The 16,488-nt window shown below is 27.5% G+C and overlaps 1 protein-coding gene across 1 annotated transcript in view; it reads left to right on the forward strand.

The window, feature by feature from the left end:
* The window catches only part of LOC111631408 (proteasome activator complex subunit 4-like), a 56,458-nt gene that overhangs the window by 12,359 nt on the left and 27,611 nt on the right, over positions 1-16,488 (forward strand). Inside the window, exons 3-7 of the mRNA XM_023375644.1 lie at positions 11,234-11,374; positions 12,645-12,761; positions 12,862-12,906; positions 12,992-13,141; positions 15,537-15,600. Coding sequence (XP_023231412.1) covers positions 11,234-11,374; positions 12,645-12,761; positions 12,862-12,906; positions 12,992-13,141; positions 15,537-15,600 — 517 coding nt within the window. The remainder of the gene's footprint in view (positions 1-11,233; positions 11,375-12,644; positions 12,762-12,861; positions 12,907-12,991; positions 13,142-15,536; positions 15,601-16,488) is intronic.

The following is a 16,488-nucleotide window of genomic DNA, read 5'->3' on the forward strand; positions in this document are numbered from 1 at the left end:
TATAATTTTTTCTCAAATTCAAAAAATTCTATTTAAATTTAAAAACTTTTAAAAATTAATTTAATAATAATTTTATTTATAAATGAATTGTAAAGATAATTTAAGAATGTTTATGCAAATACTTTTTAATATTTACATAAACATTCTTAAATTATCTTCACAATTTACTTATCTTAATGCAAATTAATAATGATACAGAAATTTTATTTATTGTTTTCTTTTTTAAATATTAAAATTTAAAAATATTAAAACAAATATTTAAAATTAATTTTTTAGTCAATCATAAAAACCTAATTAACTAATAAATTTAATGAAACTAATTTATCAAAACTCAGAAGTTTATAATATTCAAATCAAAAATATTTGAAAAATTCAAAATTAATAAAAATCTCAAATATATCTCATAACATTTAAGATCTGATATTAAAGTACTGATCAGTTTTTTGATATTTGAAATAGAAACTTACTTTATAAAATTATTTTTAAAAAAGAAGCTGGAAACTTATGTATATATATATTTTTGCTAATTTGCTATCTTTGGGCATTACAAAAAAATAATAGTTCAAATGAACAATATTGCAGCATTAAAAACAACACTAAATTTTTTTATTATAATCACTTTGAAATGTTCATATAGCAATGATAACCAATTGATTACATTAATTAAGCAGCATAAAGTATGTACATAAATAAATAAGACTACACTTATGGAAAATTCTGGTTTTAATTGAAGACATGTGTTAACAATTTAAAAAATTTATAATGTGAAAATTTATTAATATTAATTACTAGTAGTGATTAATAGTGATTCATCCAATATGGTTTTTTTTTTTTTTTTTTTTCTTGAGGCATTATACATCTATGATTAAGTACATTTAGGTATACAACAGGCATGCACAATATATTTTTTTGGGATGCCCTGGGTTTCATTATTTAAAAGAATGAATATAAGCCTAAATAGAGCATAAGCTCTAGTATAAGACCTATATTACTTTCTACCTTTTGGATAATTATTTATTCATCCCTTAAGCCTATACATTAAGTCTAGCCTATATTAATTTAGTCATATTGATTTAAACAACAGAGGCTTGAATGACACTTATAGTTGCAGCATCTGTCACCAAGAACACTTTTTTTTTGACTTGCAGTTCTAGTTTTTTATCATTGGAGTTCAAACTGAACTTATTGTCTCTCCTCTTCTCAGTCACTATTTTGTAAAACTCTGTATGAAACTTTCTTTCTGGTTTTTACTACATAATCTAAACATGAAAGAACAGAACAGGAATGAAAATAGAAAAACAAAATAAGGTTATATTACATGAAGTGTAGTGGTGCCCCGACAGTTCACATCATTACCTAAGCAGCACTGGGGCAATGTTGTTTTAATATGCTGTCAATATATTGTTGTTTAATATACTATCAATATGCTCTAGCAGGCATGCTAAAGCAGTGATTGATATCGCTGCCTAATACAATGTGCAAATGTTGTGAATGGCCAGTTTTTCATGTGATTTTGTATATTCTCTATGTACTGAAATAAAATTGTAGTGTAAAAATGCATTTTAAGATACAAGTGAAAGGTATAATGATTAAATAAATTTATTAATTTACAAATCTGAGAATTTAAATTTAAATCTAGTTTAATAATTTTTTTAATCCCATTTGAATGCCTTATTTTAACTGAAATTTTGACTTCATGAAAAGTATTATTGAAGATCTTTGTCTTTATTCTCAGAATTTTGTTAAAATCATCAAATGTAATGCTTTCTAGCTTTGAAATACTATTTTAGGAAAAAATTATTGTAGAAATTTTCTTTTGTTAAGGATAACATTTTTTTGTATGCATGAGTAGTATTAAACTGCTTCATTATACTATTTGTACTGGTATTTTTTTCCCTCATTTCAGATATGCATTTGCTTCATAGCAATAGTTTCCTTGAACAAACTTTTTAAAACTTTAGTAAGTGATAATGTTAAAAATTTCATAATTGAATGCAACACAAAGATCTTTTATGATATAAGATACAGATAGATACTGTACTTATTGTAGTAAACAGTGCCTTTTAATAGTAATCTTGCTGTCTATTGGAGGGAGATAAGGCTTATCATAAACTGAAAAATTACACATAATATTTAGCATTATCACTGCTGAAGTTTTGGTAGATTTACCAAAATGTATTTAAGATCACAGATAGTAAAACTTGGCAAGTTTTACAAATGGAACATAATAGTTAAATTTTCTATTACTGCAAAAATAGTTATACTTTACTTTTAAATTGGATTAAATATTGCATTCCATAATGCAAGTTAGAAGTCTGCAATGACTACTTTAGCTGAAATAGACTCAGTGGAGTTGAAAACATTTCTGATGAATCTCATCTGGTTTAGCTTCCTCAAGTAGCAGATTAAAAAGAAGAAAGTATATATTAGATTGTAGAAAACATGGAGATAGCAAAACCACTTGACTTTGAGGTGACAGGATTTAGATTAGATTTAATTCTGTAATTATAAATGATGATGAGAAAAGTTACTGGATTTGTTCTGTTAATAATCTGTCTTAAATAATAGTCATAGGAAAATCTTGGCTGTTTTAATAATAGTTTTAACTATTATTTGAATAAATTTGATGTAAACAGCACCCATTAATAAACAGTGAAACTGCAATACAAAGTTATAGTCAGAATGCTGTTTATTAGAATAAATACAATAATTATGGTATATGGACAACCTTTACAAAGGAAACCAATTGAGATAAAAATTTATGTAGGAAGTACAACAGAAAGGCACTGAGAATACATAAATAATAGTAATTAAGAGAAGAATATTAAAATTACTTATTTAATTTACAAAGTGATGCTTTAAAAAGGAAGGAATTACCTTCCCAAACAAGATCCCCAGAGATAAAAACAATAACAACAAATATAGTAAAAAAAATACAATAAAAAATAACAAGTAATAGAAAAAGCTTAAAAATAAATGTTGTATAAAACAATTAAATACCAATACATTAAGTAAATTAAGTAAGGTGTAATTTTATTACCTTGTATAACTAATGGTAATGATACTTTTGAAAATCTTGTATGCAATTTTAAAAGTATTCAGATAGCAAAAAATATGTTTAATATAAAATCAAATTTAAACTTGTAGATATAGATAATGAACAGTTTATAAGAACTAAAACCTTGATGCTCAGAATTCAATTTAAATAAAAAGGTTTAAATGAAATTCAAGTAAGTTTTACAAATTTTACAAATTTATAAAATTTGTTTCATAGATATATTTTGAAATCTATGTTGTTGAACTGTTGAGCTAGTATAAATCTGTGTTGTTATGTTGACATATTTAGTATATTTTTTAATTATGGAACAAATGTAGAGCAGTTTGAATAGAGATAAGATATTAGATTTCATTTATTAACACATTAGCATATAACTTAATATGCTAACTTGTTAATAAAATGTGAAAGTGTTATTAAGGGTTTGTTTAGGTATATATATACATACATACACACTAAATTTCTGTTAACAAACTAGTTCTTTAATTTTAAAATTTTCTATTACTGCAAGAATAGTTATATTTTCTCTTTAAGTAAAGTTGAAATCTTTAGCTTTAATTTTTAAGTTCAAAAAGAAAAGATGATAATTTACTAAAAAAATATTTGTAATGCAACTAAATATTTTTATAATACATCTATTAAACTTTTAAACTTTACTGAATGTAGGTAAATCAAAGAATGAATATTAGATTGTTAAGTGTTATGATAGATAGAAATCAGTATTGCAATTATGACCCAAATTGATACATATCTAACCAAAACAATTAAGAATACTCATTTTAAAATATAAATATTTTCAAATGAAATATTAGATAGATAGAACTGATGATTTCTGATTGCAGATGTTTCACAATTTGTATGTTATGCAATCAGTTTTTTAATAGTTGTAATTATTTAACAATTTTTTAATTATATTTGTGCAGCAAAGAGATCTTTTATGATATTATATTTATTTAAAAATTAAGTGACAGTTTTAATGTAAGTTGTGACTTACATTTAGCATGGTAATAGATTTTCATTTATGGAAATTTACACACATTATTTGTAAATACAGAAAGATAAATATTCAACAATCTGCTAAAATATTTTATATATATTAAAAGATGGAATGATGATAGCTGAACAATGTAAAAGATTTAGATTTTTCTTAAAATAAAGAATTTTATTTATCACAAATATTTAAATATGATAACTTCAAAAAGAAAAAGCAACTAAGTTTTAATATTTAAGATACATTGTTCTTATCTTTAAATACATAAACATGTAATCTTTCTTTAGAACATGCTACTTTCTGCTGCAAACATTTTTAATAAGTTGTGATTTATTTTCAGAATTAGAATAATAAATGAGGCATATAATCTGCTCTGAGGAACGTTTATTATATGCATAAGATCTAATTTATTCAAACATAAGGTCAAAAAATGCATTTAAATCTATTACAGGTATCCTTTGATTAACATGATTAATTAATATCTTGATGCTATCATGTATATCAAAATCATGTTAATCAAATACAGTGGTACCTCAGTACTCGACCGAATAATCATCACCCGCTATAACAAATTTTTGGTTAATAACAAATATTTTAATTTTAATTTTGCCATTTGTAAAAAAACCTTCTGTGATAAAAATGAGTAACTAATTTAAAAATAAAATGAAACCCCAGAGACAATATTATATAAGACAATATTATATTTGATCCCCAGTTTGTTTGTTTTTTTTACTTAATATATGTGGAACATGATTGTGACAATGCTGAAGGGCCCCCTATGCTTCGGCATTACTTGACCAAAGGGTTGACATCATGTCAGCAATGACAAATTTGTCAGGACTGACACCACTATGTCTTTTGGACAGACATGTTATTTTTGTTTTTTGTGAGTGATTGCATGTGTAGGTGCTTGGGCCCAGGATGGAGATGGTCTGAGACAACTGGAAGAAGTGCATGCTACTACGAATTTAACAATTAACAATATCCATTTATTTACACATACTTTTTACAAATGTATAGAAGTTGGTCAAGATGCTCAGCTGATGCTAATTATATAAAACATTTAGGGGAAAAGGTAACTCTTATCATTAAGATCGCAGGTCCTTGACCGAGAGAGAGAGAGTTTACAATCATTTGCGCATCAGTAAATATCTTAGTAGAAGTTGGTCCCTTTTTGGAATCGCAGAATCGGCAGATTGATGTACTCCTGGTCCACAAGGTGGTTTGAAAGAAGCTTTGATGAATTGAAAAGGATGGAAGTCTTTTGATGTCTTGAGAAGGGCAGAGGATGGGCGATGGCTTGAGCAGTATCCAAAAAGGATCGGGCATGAACACCAGTCTACAGAGGACGAACCATTGCTGACGGTGAACTCTGTTATGTCATCCGACCTATTCTTTTATTCTGGGGTTCCTCCCTCACTGCCCTTGCCCTTTTTTGGTACTATTTAGTTCTACAATCCAGTGGCGATTTTTTTGTTAGCTCCCGGTGACACATTCGATGTGTCACCTTAAACAAGAAAGCAAGTCCGTGGGAAAAGTTATACTCATATCCTTTGATTTTTTTTTTTCTTTCAAAAAAAGTTTTTTGAATAAAATTTTTTTCAAGTCTGGGTTCTCAATTGATTATCATGTCCTGTAACACACTAAAAGTTTTTGCAAGTTCACATGTCAATTTTAACAATTTCTCTTCAACAGTTTTTGGGTGTCGCCATATGTTTCATATTTTTTAGTTCAAAATTTTTCAAATGAAACTTTCAAAACTACTGTCAACTTGTCCAGCATTTAGGAGCATCTTCCCCATACACACTAAAAGTATTTTTTACTGTTTGTATAGCTTTATATCCTTTTTTTCTTCTTAGTCCTATGGCCTTCAGAGGGCGTGGTGATATTATGAATTGACGGCTTTAATTGTATCATTCCACTGTTCACAGTGTTGTGCCATTTGGATGGCTTCATACATTGTATGTCCTGTAATCATCATTACTTGGTCTGCCCAGATGATCCGACATCTGCCTCTAGGGCATTTGCCATTGATCTTTCCTTATAGAATTTTTCTCAAATCCATTTTTGCTTCTAGAGATATGTCCCAAGAAGCAGAGATAGGATTGGTATATTTTAGTGGTAAGGTGTGTTGTGATTTTCAGTTGATTTAGGATTGAGCAATTTGTTTGGTGCTCCATCCAAGAGATTCTCAGCATTCTTCTATATGTCCATATTTCAAAGAAATCAAGTTTCTTTCAAGAAGTGGCATTTATGGTCCAGGTTTTCGAGGCATAAGTGGCATTCGGAAAAATAAGTGTTCTTATGAGCTTTAGTTTAGTTTATTAAAAATAGTGATTGCAGAATCTTTCCAAATTCTAAATAATTTAGAGGTTGCATTGTGAGCAAGGCAAATTCTGCAATTAATTTCATTATCGCATCCTCCTTTATTTGTAAGAAATGATCCAAGGTAAACAATTTCATTCACCCCCTTATAGCCTGCAATTTCCTTAGTCTGTGTCAAGGAACTATCAATTATTACAACTTTCATTTTACTTTTGTTAATCAGCAATTCATATTTCCTGCTATTAGTTAAGTCTTTTCATAATACATTCAAGTTTTGATTCACTGGATGCTATAATAAATGTATTGTCAGCATATCTCAGGTTGTTAACTTTATAGCCCCTGATGGAAATGCCTCTGTCCCAGTTATCTAATACCCTTCTCGTGATTATTTCAGAATAAGCATTAACGAGTAAAGGGGAAAGAATACATCCTTGTCTTACACCAGCTTCAGATGTAAATGTACTAGACATAGTTTTGTTAACTCTTACTCTTGCAGAGTTGTTCTCATATAAATTTCTGATCATTGAAATAAGATGACTCCAGGACTCCCATGTTCTGGAGAGCATGCCACAATTTGTGCCATTTTACACAATCAAGGGCTTTGGTATAGTCTACGAAACAAAGGTAAACTTTGACATTAAATTCATAGACTTTTTCAATGATTTGTCGAGCATTCAAGATTTGTTCACGAGTTCCTTTACCAGGGATAAACCCCGACTGCTCTTCAGCTATTTCAGGTAATAGGAAGGGTTTCAAATGGTTATTAATTATTTGAAGCATTACTTTACTGGCATGGTTAATTAGACTGATAGTTCTGTAGTTATTACAGTCTGTTGGTGCACCGTTTTTTATAAATTGGAATAAATATTGATGTACACCATTCCTCTGGCCATCTCTCAGATTTCCAAATTAAGGAGCAGATTTTATGAAATATATCAACACCCAGCTCTCCCATTGCTTTTAAAATTGTGGAGGTTATGTTGTCAGGTCATGGAGCTTTGTGATTTCTTAATGTATTTATGGCTGTTTCTACCTCTGATTTAAGAATAGATGGTTCAGCTTCCTCTGTCCATCCATTCTGAAGTTGATTATTACCATTTTTTGTCCAGTGTCTTTATAAAGTTTCTCACAATACTTCCTCCAGACATCCACAATCCCCTCTACATCAGTTATGATTTCATCCTCATCATTTTTAATTATTTGTGTACATGGTTTGAACTCCCTTGCTGGATATCTAACTTTATCGTATAGTTTACGAGTCTGATTATTATTTGCATAGACTTCAATTTCATTGCATATACTGTCGATATAATCACTTTTGTCTTTCTTACAAGCTTTTTTGATTTCTTTGTCTAGCTCTTTCTTCTTTTCATCTGTAATGATTGCTGAAGTTAGTAATTTTTTTCCTTTCATCTATTAACTCAAGGGTACTATTTATCATCTAATATATTTTTTTTCTGTGATTGATGTTGTGTGGTGCATTGTTGTATTCCAGCTAAAATCCAACTGTTTGTTTGTGTCCATAAATCATCTGGGTTGTTTGTAAAGGATGGAGGGTCTAAATTTTGGAGAGTCTGTTGTAAGATTGAACTAGTTGGAGTCTCAAGTCTTGGGTTAATTTTTGAATTTTTTGTTGTATGGAGTTATAATGTTACTTGTGCTTTTAGTAGCTTATGATCAGAGTTGCAGAATGCTCCAGGTCTTGCTCTGACATTATTTACTGATGATCTCCATCTTGTTCTTATTAACATGTAATCAATTTGGTTTTTGTATTCACATGTTGGTGAGGTCCAAGTAGAAAGACAACAATAATGGTGTTTGAACATGGTATTAGTTATTGAAAAACTGTTATTGATTGCAAACTGAAGGAGTCTATTTCCTCTCTCATTTCTGGTGTCCAGTCCAAATTGTCCTATAATGCACCATAGATTGTCATCATTTTATGTATTGTCTGTCTTAGCATTAAAATTCCCATTATTATCAATATGTTCTTCTGTGGAATTTTTTGTGATGATATTTTCAATTTGTGTGTACACTGTGTCCACCTCATTGTCTGAAGCAGCCGAAGTGGCCATATAAACCTGAATAATATGAAGTTTTACTGGCATGAAAGATATTGTAATTTTGATTATGCAGTCATTGATAGGTTCATAGTCTTCCACAAATTTTGTTAGGCATTTGTCGATAACAAAGGCCACTCCATTACATCCATTTTTGGTTGTACCTAAAACATATATTGTGTGGCCAATTGTATCAAAATGATAATTTTCTCTCCAGTGTTTCAGAGATGCCACAAATCAGTATATTCTCTCGATTAAGTTCTCTTTCTACTGTGTAGAGCTTTCCAGTCTGTAAAATGCCTCTTACATTCCAAGTACTTAAGGATAAATGTCTTTAGATGTAATTTTAAATTTCTTCCAGATGCATATTTTGCCTGTGGAGCCTGGTATATCCACATGTCTGGTAGCCCATTTCACACCAAATGACCTGGAATCAGTTTGGCGCCTGCTGACCGGATTGCCATGCATATCACCAATACCATCATTGCTCATCATCATCATAATATTCTCATGGGAAAATAATCAGGTGGTTTCCCCATAGCCTGCCTGATCCTTATGTCATTGACCATAACTAATGGTTCCTCCTCCTTAGAGACAAAAGGGGTACCTCTACCAGCAGATCTTGAAACTTCAAGAGCAGATGCTGATTGCTAGTTTTGGTCTGCCCCAGGTATTTCATTTCCTCAGTACCACCCATAAGTGGGAGGCATTCTCCAATCTGCCACCTGGGTAGGCACTCGATGGGGGGCTAGCAATTCCACATGAGTTATCTTTATGAAATTTAAAAAGTACAGTACATATATAGTAGTATGCTTGATATACATTTTATCTGCATACATTTTGATTTTATGCAAACAAAATGTGAAGTAAAGTTTTAAAATAAGCTTCTAAACACAAATACAATATCACATTACTGTTAATGTGTTAAATTTCACATCTATTGTAATTAAACTATGTATATATCATCAGAAATCACCCTCAGTATGAAAATAGCAAAATTCACCAATGTTGTATTTGCCAAGAAAAATGTATCTATGTTAAGTAAAGACTGCTGTTAGAGCTGTGTTAAAACTTGCTGCCATATATAAAGGGATTGCCACAATTAATTTCAGACGTTAATCAAATCCTGTGTTAAGCAAGGGACTTCCTTCCTATATATAGTAGAATCTGCTTATTGTAAGTCACCACTTTGGGATGACTATGCAATAATAACTGAATGATAACATGAACTAAATAATATTATTATTAATTCAGTATGATAAATCCTAAAGAACAATTGTGTGTGATAGCACAAATATTGTAATATTAATCAAGTAAATAAGACTAAGTGTTATAGAAATTCTTTATAGATTTTGATATTTAAACAGTTATAAAAAAAAATGAAGATTTATTAATTAATAGTAATTCATCCAGTGTTCGTCTGCTGTGTTTTACAGTACCATCCTTAATAACAAATAGTGTGTAATTGAAATAAAAAATACCAACAGATTTAAAGTACTGCAAGCATATAATTAAAAAGTTTAAAACTCTTAAGTATGAAAAATTTAATTTTTCAAAATTTTAAACCAAAGTAAATTGTCTCTCTCTTATTGCTCATTGTTTTGCTTATATAAAAGGAATTTAATAAACAGTAGTTAAAAATTGAAATGATTTTTATTGAAATATTTTAAAATGAATTTGAAGAAAATCCAGCTAATAATATGTTAATCAGATTTTTAAGTATGTTTATAATTATAAAAATAAATCTAAAATTTTAAATACAAGAAATTCCTGACTTTAAGACCTAATGCATTCCTTAAAGTGTGTGAAAGTCAAATACCAGAAACAGAAGTACATATTATAAAGAGCATTTCATTTTAAAGAACTAAAAGGAGAAACTATTAAATCTCTTGTCAAGATAGGAAAGTTTTAACTTTTACACTGAAATCTATATATCCTGAATTCTAAGATTTACTATGAGTTTTGAATCAAAGTTGAAGATTTATCTTTATAGAAAGAGAAATTTTTAAGTAATAGTTTCATTAAGTTTTGTTAGGTAATAATACAAGTTGGAAAAAATCAAGTGACAAAATAGATAATGTTTGGTATTTTTATTTTCCTGCTCTTCTGCATATACAATAACTTTTTGTTTTTAATGCTGCATCATAATATTGTCTTGAAAGTATTTCAGATGTTAAGAGTTTAAATTAAATGCTTGTTACTAGCAAAGTTTATTTGAACTGATGTGACCATTGAACAGTAACCAAAAACATATTATTGGTGCATAACACATCATCTAGTTCATTCGTGATGACTTCTTGATTGTCGTGTTGGATAGCGAATGTAAAATGCCATTGATTCTAACACTCATCTTGAGTTTGGACATGAAAAAATGGATAAAAAAATGTGCATCTTAGAATAAAAAAAATAAAATGTTACAATGTATTAAACATTACTTAAAATGCTAAAAGCATATTTTAAACTGAAACAGACAATAAAAATTAATTTTCACAAATGATTTTGATGTTACTGAAACCTAAACTGGTAGAAAGTTCAGTGGCTTGAAATTTTTTTGTTTGTTGTTGTTGGCTGAAAATGTTTGAAAGTCTAAATTTGGCATACAAAAAGTAATTTAGGGTTATCAAAGTATTGCATAGAAAAGAATAAATTGTCCAAATGTCAAGTGTCTGTTAAGAACTACCTGTATAATTTCTATGGATTTAATTTGTAAACTAAATATATTTATTGGATTTATTAATAATTTTCTCTATAAAAATTAAAAAGTAAACTGAATATGAGTAAATTTTTAAAATTTATTTACAGATATTTAAAATTATATGGAAGAAAGTTTTCCAAAAATGACCATATACAGTTGATCAAACTGTTGTACAAAATCATTACAATTCCAGATTTGGAGTTGAACATTTTACAGCATGTTGTTCACATATTGACATTGTTATTGAAGTAAGTGATATCTTATTTAATATTTTAGAAGAAATTTGTATTTTTAATTTATTAAAATTTTCAGTTGCTGTTTAATAAAATACTATTAATGTCTCATATTTAAACAGTTATTTTTATTATCCATTAAATTTTTGTTAAAAAAGATAAATTATTACATCAGATAAATATTATCATTTCAAGTGATTATAGATTAATTTTGCATATTAAAATTGTTAGTGTATAAATTAGTCCACATGACAGATTTTTAGCTTAGACAAATAATTTATATTATCATTAGCAAGGAAATTATTGTCAGAAATTCCGAATTTATAGATTATGATCTTTAACATTAATGTGAATTCAATAAAATTAACAATTTTTTGTTTTTTTAGTTTCGTAGTATGTTAATTGATGGCTAGAAGGCTAAAACTGTAAAAATGTAAGCTTGCCATTCTGGGGATCAGAATTTGTAGTTCAGCTTGGATCCTCAAAAATTTTCATAGTGGTCAGGCCATATTGGGTACTGTTCCTTGCTATTCAGCTATCCCATTGAAGGCCAGCTGAATTTGTTATGGGCCAGCCTGAAATTAGCTCTTCTTAATGCCTTTAAGACTGGGAGTTTAAAAAAAAAAAAACAAAAATAGTTTGTTAATAAGAAAGTTTTAGGATTTAATTAAATGGTTAATAATATAATTACATTTATAAATTAATATTTACATTGATAAAAATAATTTGATTATTGTTAAAGATATAAAACAAACTTTTTAAAATGAATCTTTTATTTAAATTATATACACAATGTTATAATCTAGAATCATGACTTGAAAGTTTGGTCTATAGTTAGACATATCACCATATGTTGGTAAGATTAATAATTAATAACTTTGAAATAATTTAAGTAAATATACATGTGTATGTAAAACCAATGATTTTGAGTGGGATTTAACTCCCATTCAAATTGTACTTTTTCAAAGCTAAATAAATTTATGAATTATTAAATAACTTAATTAGCCCAGTTCTAATCCTAAAAGTTAATGTGATGTTAACAAATCTTTACAAAAAACATATAATGTACTGTATTTGATAAATTATTGTAAAACTCAAAACTTTTTGAAATTATTATTATTATTATTATTTTTTTTTTTTGAAATTTTTATCAGTTTATTTATTTCAAGAGACATTTTAAATTTACTTTAGGGATGATTTTAAAGTTTTAAAATTTAGTTAGGCTTTATAATAAAATCAATAAAGAAAATAGTTCTATTTTGAAATATTTAAAATCTTAAAACAGAAAAAAGGAATTACTTTCAAGAGAAGATCTTGAATTACCATGGAGACCTTTATATGAATTATATGAAAGAACAATGTATTCTCCATTTGAACGACTAGGAATGTTTCTATTACCATTGTAAGTTGCATTATTATACCAGTCTGCTATATTATATTATTTTGTTATATATATATGCATTTACAAAATATTAAAATTGTTTTACACGTTTTTTTCCCAGAAACTTAGATGCAGGTTTGAAGGGATTGATTCAAGCATGTAGAATGTAAGATTTTATTTCAGCAGAACTAAAACAGTTAATCTGTATGCTAATTTACTTAAAATTTATTTAAAATTATTGTTTTTTACAGCTATTTTTCAGTTGATGCTACACAGGAAATGCTTTCAGAATGGTATCCTCTCATCTGTCCATTTGATACATCTATGAGCAAAGCTATTTCCTATTTAGAATTATTTCTTCCAACTTGCTTGCCACCCGAGCATCATGATAAAGGATTCAAGTAAGAAAAAAATTACTTATTCTTTTAATGAATTACCACTGTAATGTAAGTAAAATTGCATTCATTGTTTTTGATAAAAGAATGCCATAAAATAACTCAGAATGAAAATATATTTAAAAATATGTCTAATAGTTAGTTTTTTAAAAATTTAAATGTTTATTTTTTGTATTATTGAAAATTTTATAAGAGGAGATAATGTTTTTTATTTACTAATATTTAGTGGATATTAAATTTTATATAAATCTGTCTTTAAGCAAGGAATACATACATTCCAGGCCTTCATCTGTAATTTTACTTTATTTAGCTTTGTTGGAGAATTTTATATCACAATTATCTTATCCAGAAACAGTGATGAATTATCCTGAGTGGTTACAAAATAATTTTTATAATTGTGGATTATTTTGCTTTTATGAATTTTATATTATCTGCTAAGTGCATTAGGAAATATAAGCAATAAAATAATTAACAAATGATAAATCAATTGAATCTACATTCTTATTACCATATGAATAGTAATGCAGAAACTGTCTGGAAGTCTTATATGATAATTTTATTTGTAAATTTCTTCAGTAGACACTGTTTGGATCTTACTTGTTTTGTTCAGTTTTATACTTAAAAAATTTATTTAAGAGGAACTAAATAAAATATTTAAATGTTAAAATAACACAATTACATATATATTTTATATGATATTTTTGGCTGTAATAAAAATGTTTGCTGTAGGAGGCATTATACTTTGATAATTTTGAAAATGTGAAAACAATGATTTGTGCTTTATAGAAAATCTATGTGATAACAAAAAAGTTGCATTTATTTGAAAATAAACAGTTTACAAAATATAAAACATTGATAAACCTAATTCATTTAATAATAATTTGAAAAATTTTAGATTGAAACTGATCAATGAGAGTGATGATTTTCTTAATGATGACAGTTTGGTTAATGTATTAGAAAAATTATATTTTATTTTCAAAGTTACATAGAAGTTAATGTTAATGCAAATTTTATACAGTATTCAGGTGGAATTGATATTATTTGAAAATATTACTTTATCATTCTTCTGTGTTAACATTGTACAATGGATGCTGAGTATGAGTTATAAATCTAAGACATTTCTTATATTTAATTTTTTTCAGCATTTAAGTGTTTCAGACAGATTGGCCAACACAATTCAAACAAATCTTTATTCAATAATCTTTATCAAAATTTTTAATGCTCTTAGTGCCCTCAGATTGGAAAGAGTCAAAAATGGAAAAAAGAAATTTTACTTTTGAATTAATTGGAAAATAATAATTATACCAATAGAATAAGAATTTTAAATAAAATCTTACATATGAAATTACATTTCATGTAAAATGATAGAAAATATTTTAAGTTTTTCAAAAAATCTCTTACTACTATAATAAAATGCAGTTTAACCTGCTTATAACGTCATCCATGGGACTGGCAATTTTTTGACGTTATAACCGAGTGTCGTTATCTGCAGTGTCATAATTTCAGTTCCATAAAAGTATCAATCTGTTTAAGAATCTATTATAAAATTCATTAATTTAATATCGTATGTATAAAAGTGCAAAGTAAATATTTAAATCAACTTTATTTACATTATTATGTCTAAATTTACAATGATGTAATTAAAAATTTCAAAAATTATTTTTTATAAGAAATTTTTATTTGTCAAGTTTCGATAATGGTGGCACTTTCGGTTTTAACGCCTGGATGATAATTTTCTCGTTTCTTGCTTATCTATCAATGGACATGAAGTCCAATATATTTCACTTTTAGGTTAAATTAATGTATATCAATTAAAAAAAACAATAAAAATATTCACTTAAAAAAAGTCAGTTATTTTAGATTGTAAAATACAACACGAGTATGAGAGCTATGCAGACTAACCCACTGTCACGTCGTTTAAAGGGGTGGCGCATCTCACCCCACCGAATCAGGTGGTGACAGTACCACCCACAATTGTTCTAGGAAGGGACTCTGACTGAACACGTAGTATTTTCTTTGATAAATAAAATTTATAATTTAATTTTGTAAATTTAAAAGTGCTTCAAATATGACGTTAAAACAGGGTTTTATGTCGTTACAAGTGGGTTTTTTAACATTATCTAGTATAGTAAAATCGTGGGACCGATAAAAATTAGACGTTATATTAGGGATGTCGTTATAATCGGGTTAAACTGTATATGTAATTATTAAAATATAAATATCATTAAGATATAAATTTTTAAAAATATTTTTACTTAGTTATATGCACAGACAATAACAAATTTTATTATAGAACTTTACTCAAGAAAAGTTACTGTAAATAATGTCTGCATAAAATTTTGTTTTGATGATGATAGTCTATATTTTAAATATAAATATATATAATAATTTATTTATTCAGGTTATGGATGCCTGATTTAATGAAAATATGGCAATCATGTTATAATATTAATCCTTGGGAAAATGTAAGTTAATATGTTTCTTTTTAATTACAGATAGTTTAGATAAGTTATGTATTTATTTCTTAAACTGTTTCATTCTATTTATAAATCTATTTTTGGATGAGGAAAGTCAAACTATAAAACTATCAAATCTACTTACTATTGTACATTACATGTATATTTATAAGGAATGAAAATATTTCTAAATAAACTTATTTAAATGACAATTTAAATATTTACATTTTGTTGAAAAATGTATATTGTCTAAGATTAAAAGCCAGTACCAGCCAGGAGTAGTATCAAAGTTTTATAAGTTTTCTAATAGCAAATTATTATTATTATTTTTTTTTTTTTGCAAATATCTTTATTTCAAAAGGAATATTTTGTTTTATTCAATTAGAAATTCAGAGCACTATTGAAATATAATTATGAAATTAACACACCACCTCTTTTTGTTAAATTTTTTAAAATACAGTAGAGCCTAGAAAACTCGGCACTCGATAACCCGGCACTCCGGATAACTCGGCCACACCCTGGCAGGACAAAAATACCCTTAGATACTTAATTTTCATCATAGACAGCTTTATGCCTCATAAAGTATTTTTCTGAGGTCTGTCTTATCAGGTAAATTACTGTACACAGTGTATTCATTAATTTTCATTTTCATGTAGTAAAGGCTCTATAAAGTATGTACTTTTCCTTTGTTTAAGGTAAAGTAGTAAAGGCTCTATAAAGTATGCCTTCATAAAGTATGTACTTTTCCTTTGTTTAAGGGTATTTGGGCAGTTTATTCTCTGTTGTATTCTCAAGCAAACAATACATACAAGTACAGTACAGTATTTTCTGAGGAAACACGCATACTTATCCTTTTTTAACCCCATTCCCGATAACCCGGCATTTTCACAAACTCGG

The sequence above is a fragment of the Centruroides sculpturatus genome, unplaced genomic scaffold, assembly GCF_000671375.1.
Source record: "Centruroides sculpturatus isolate CEXI.00-Female unplaced genomic scaffold, Cexi_2.0 scaffold526, whole genome shotgun sequence".
In the NCBI taxonomy this organism is placed as follows: Eukaryota; Metazoa; Arthropoda; class Arachnida; order Scorpiones; family Buthidae; genus Centruroides; species Centruroides sculpturatus.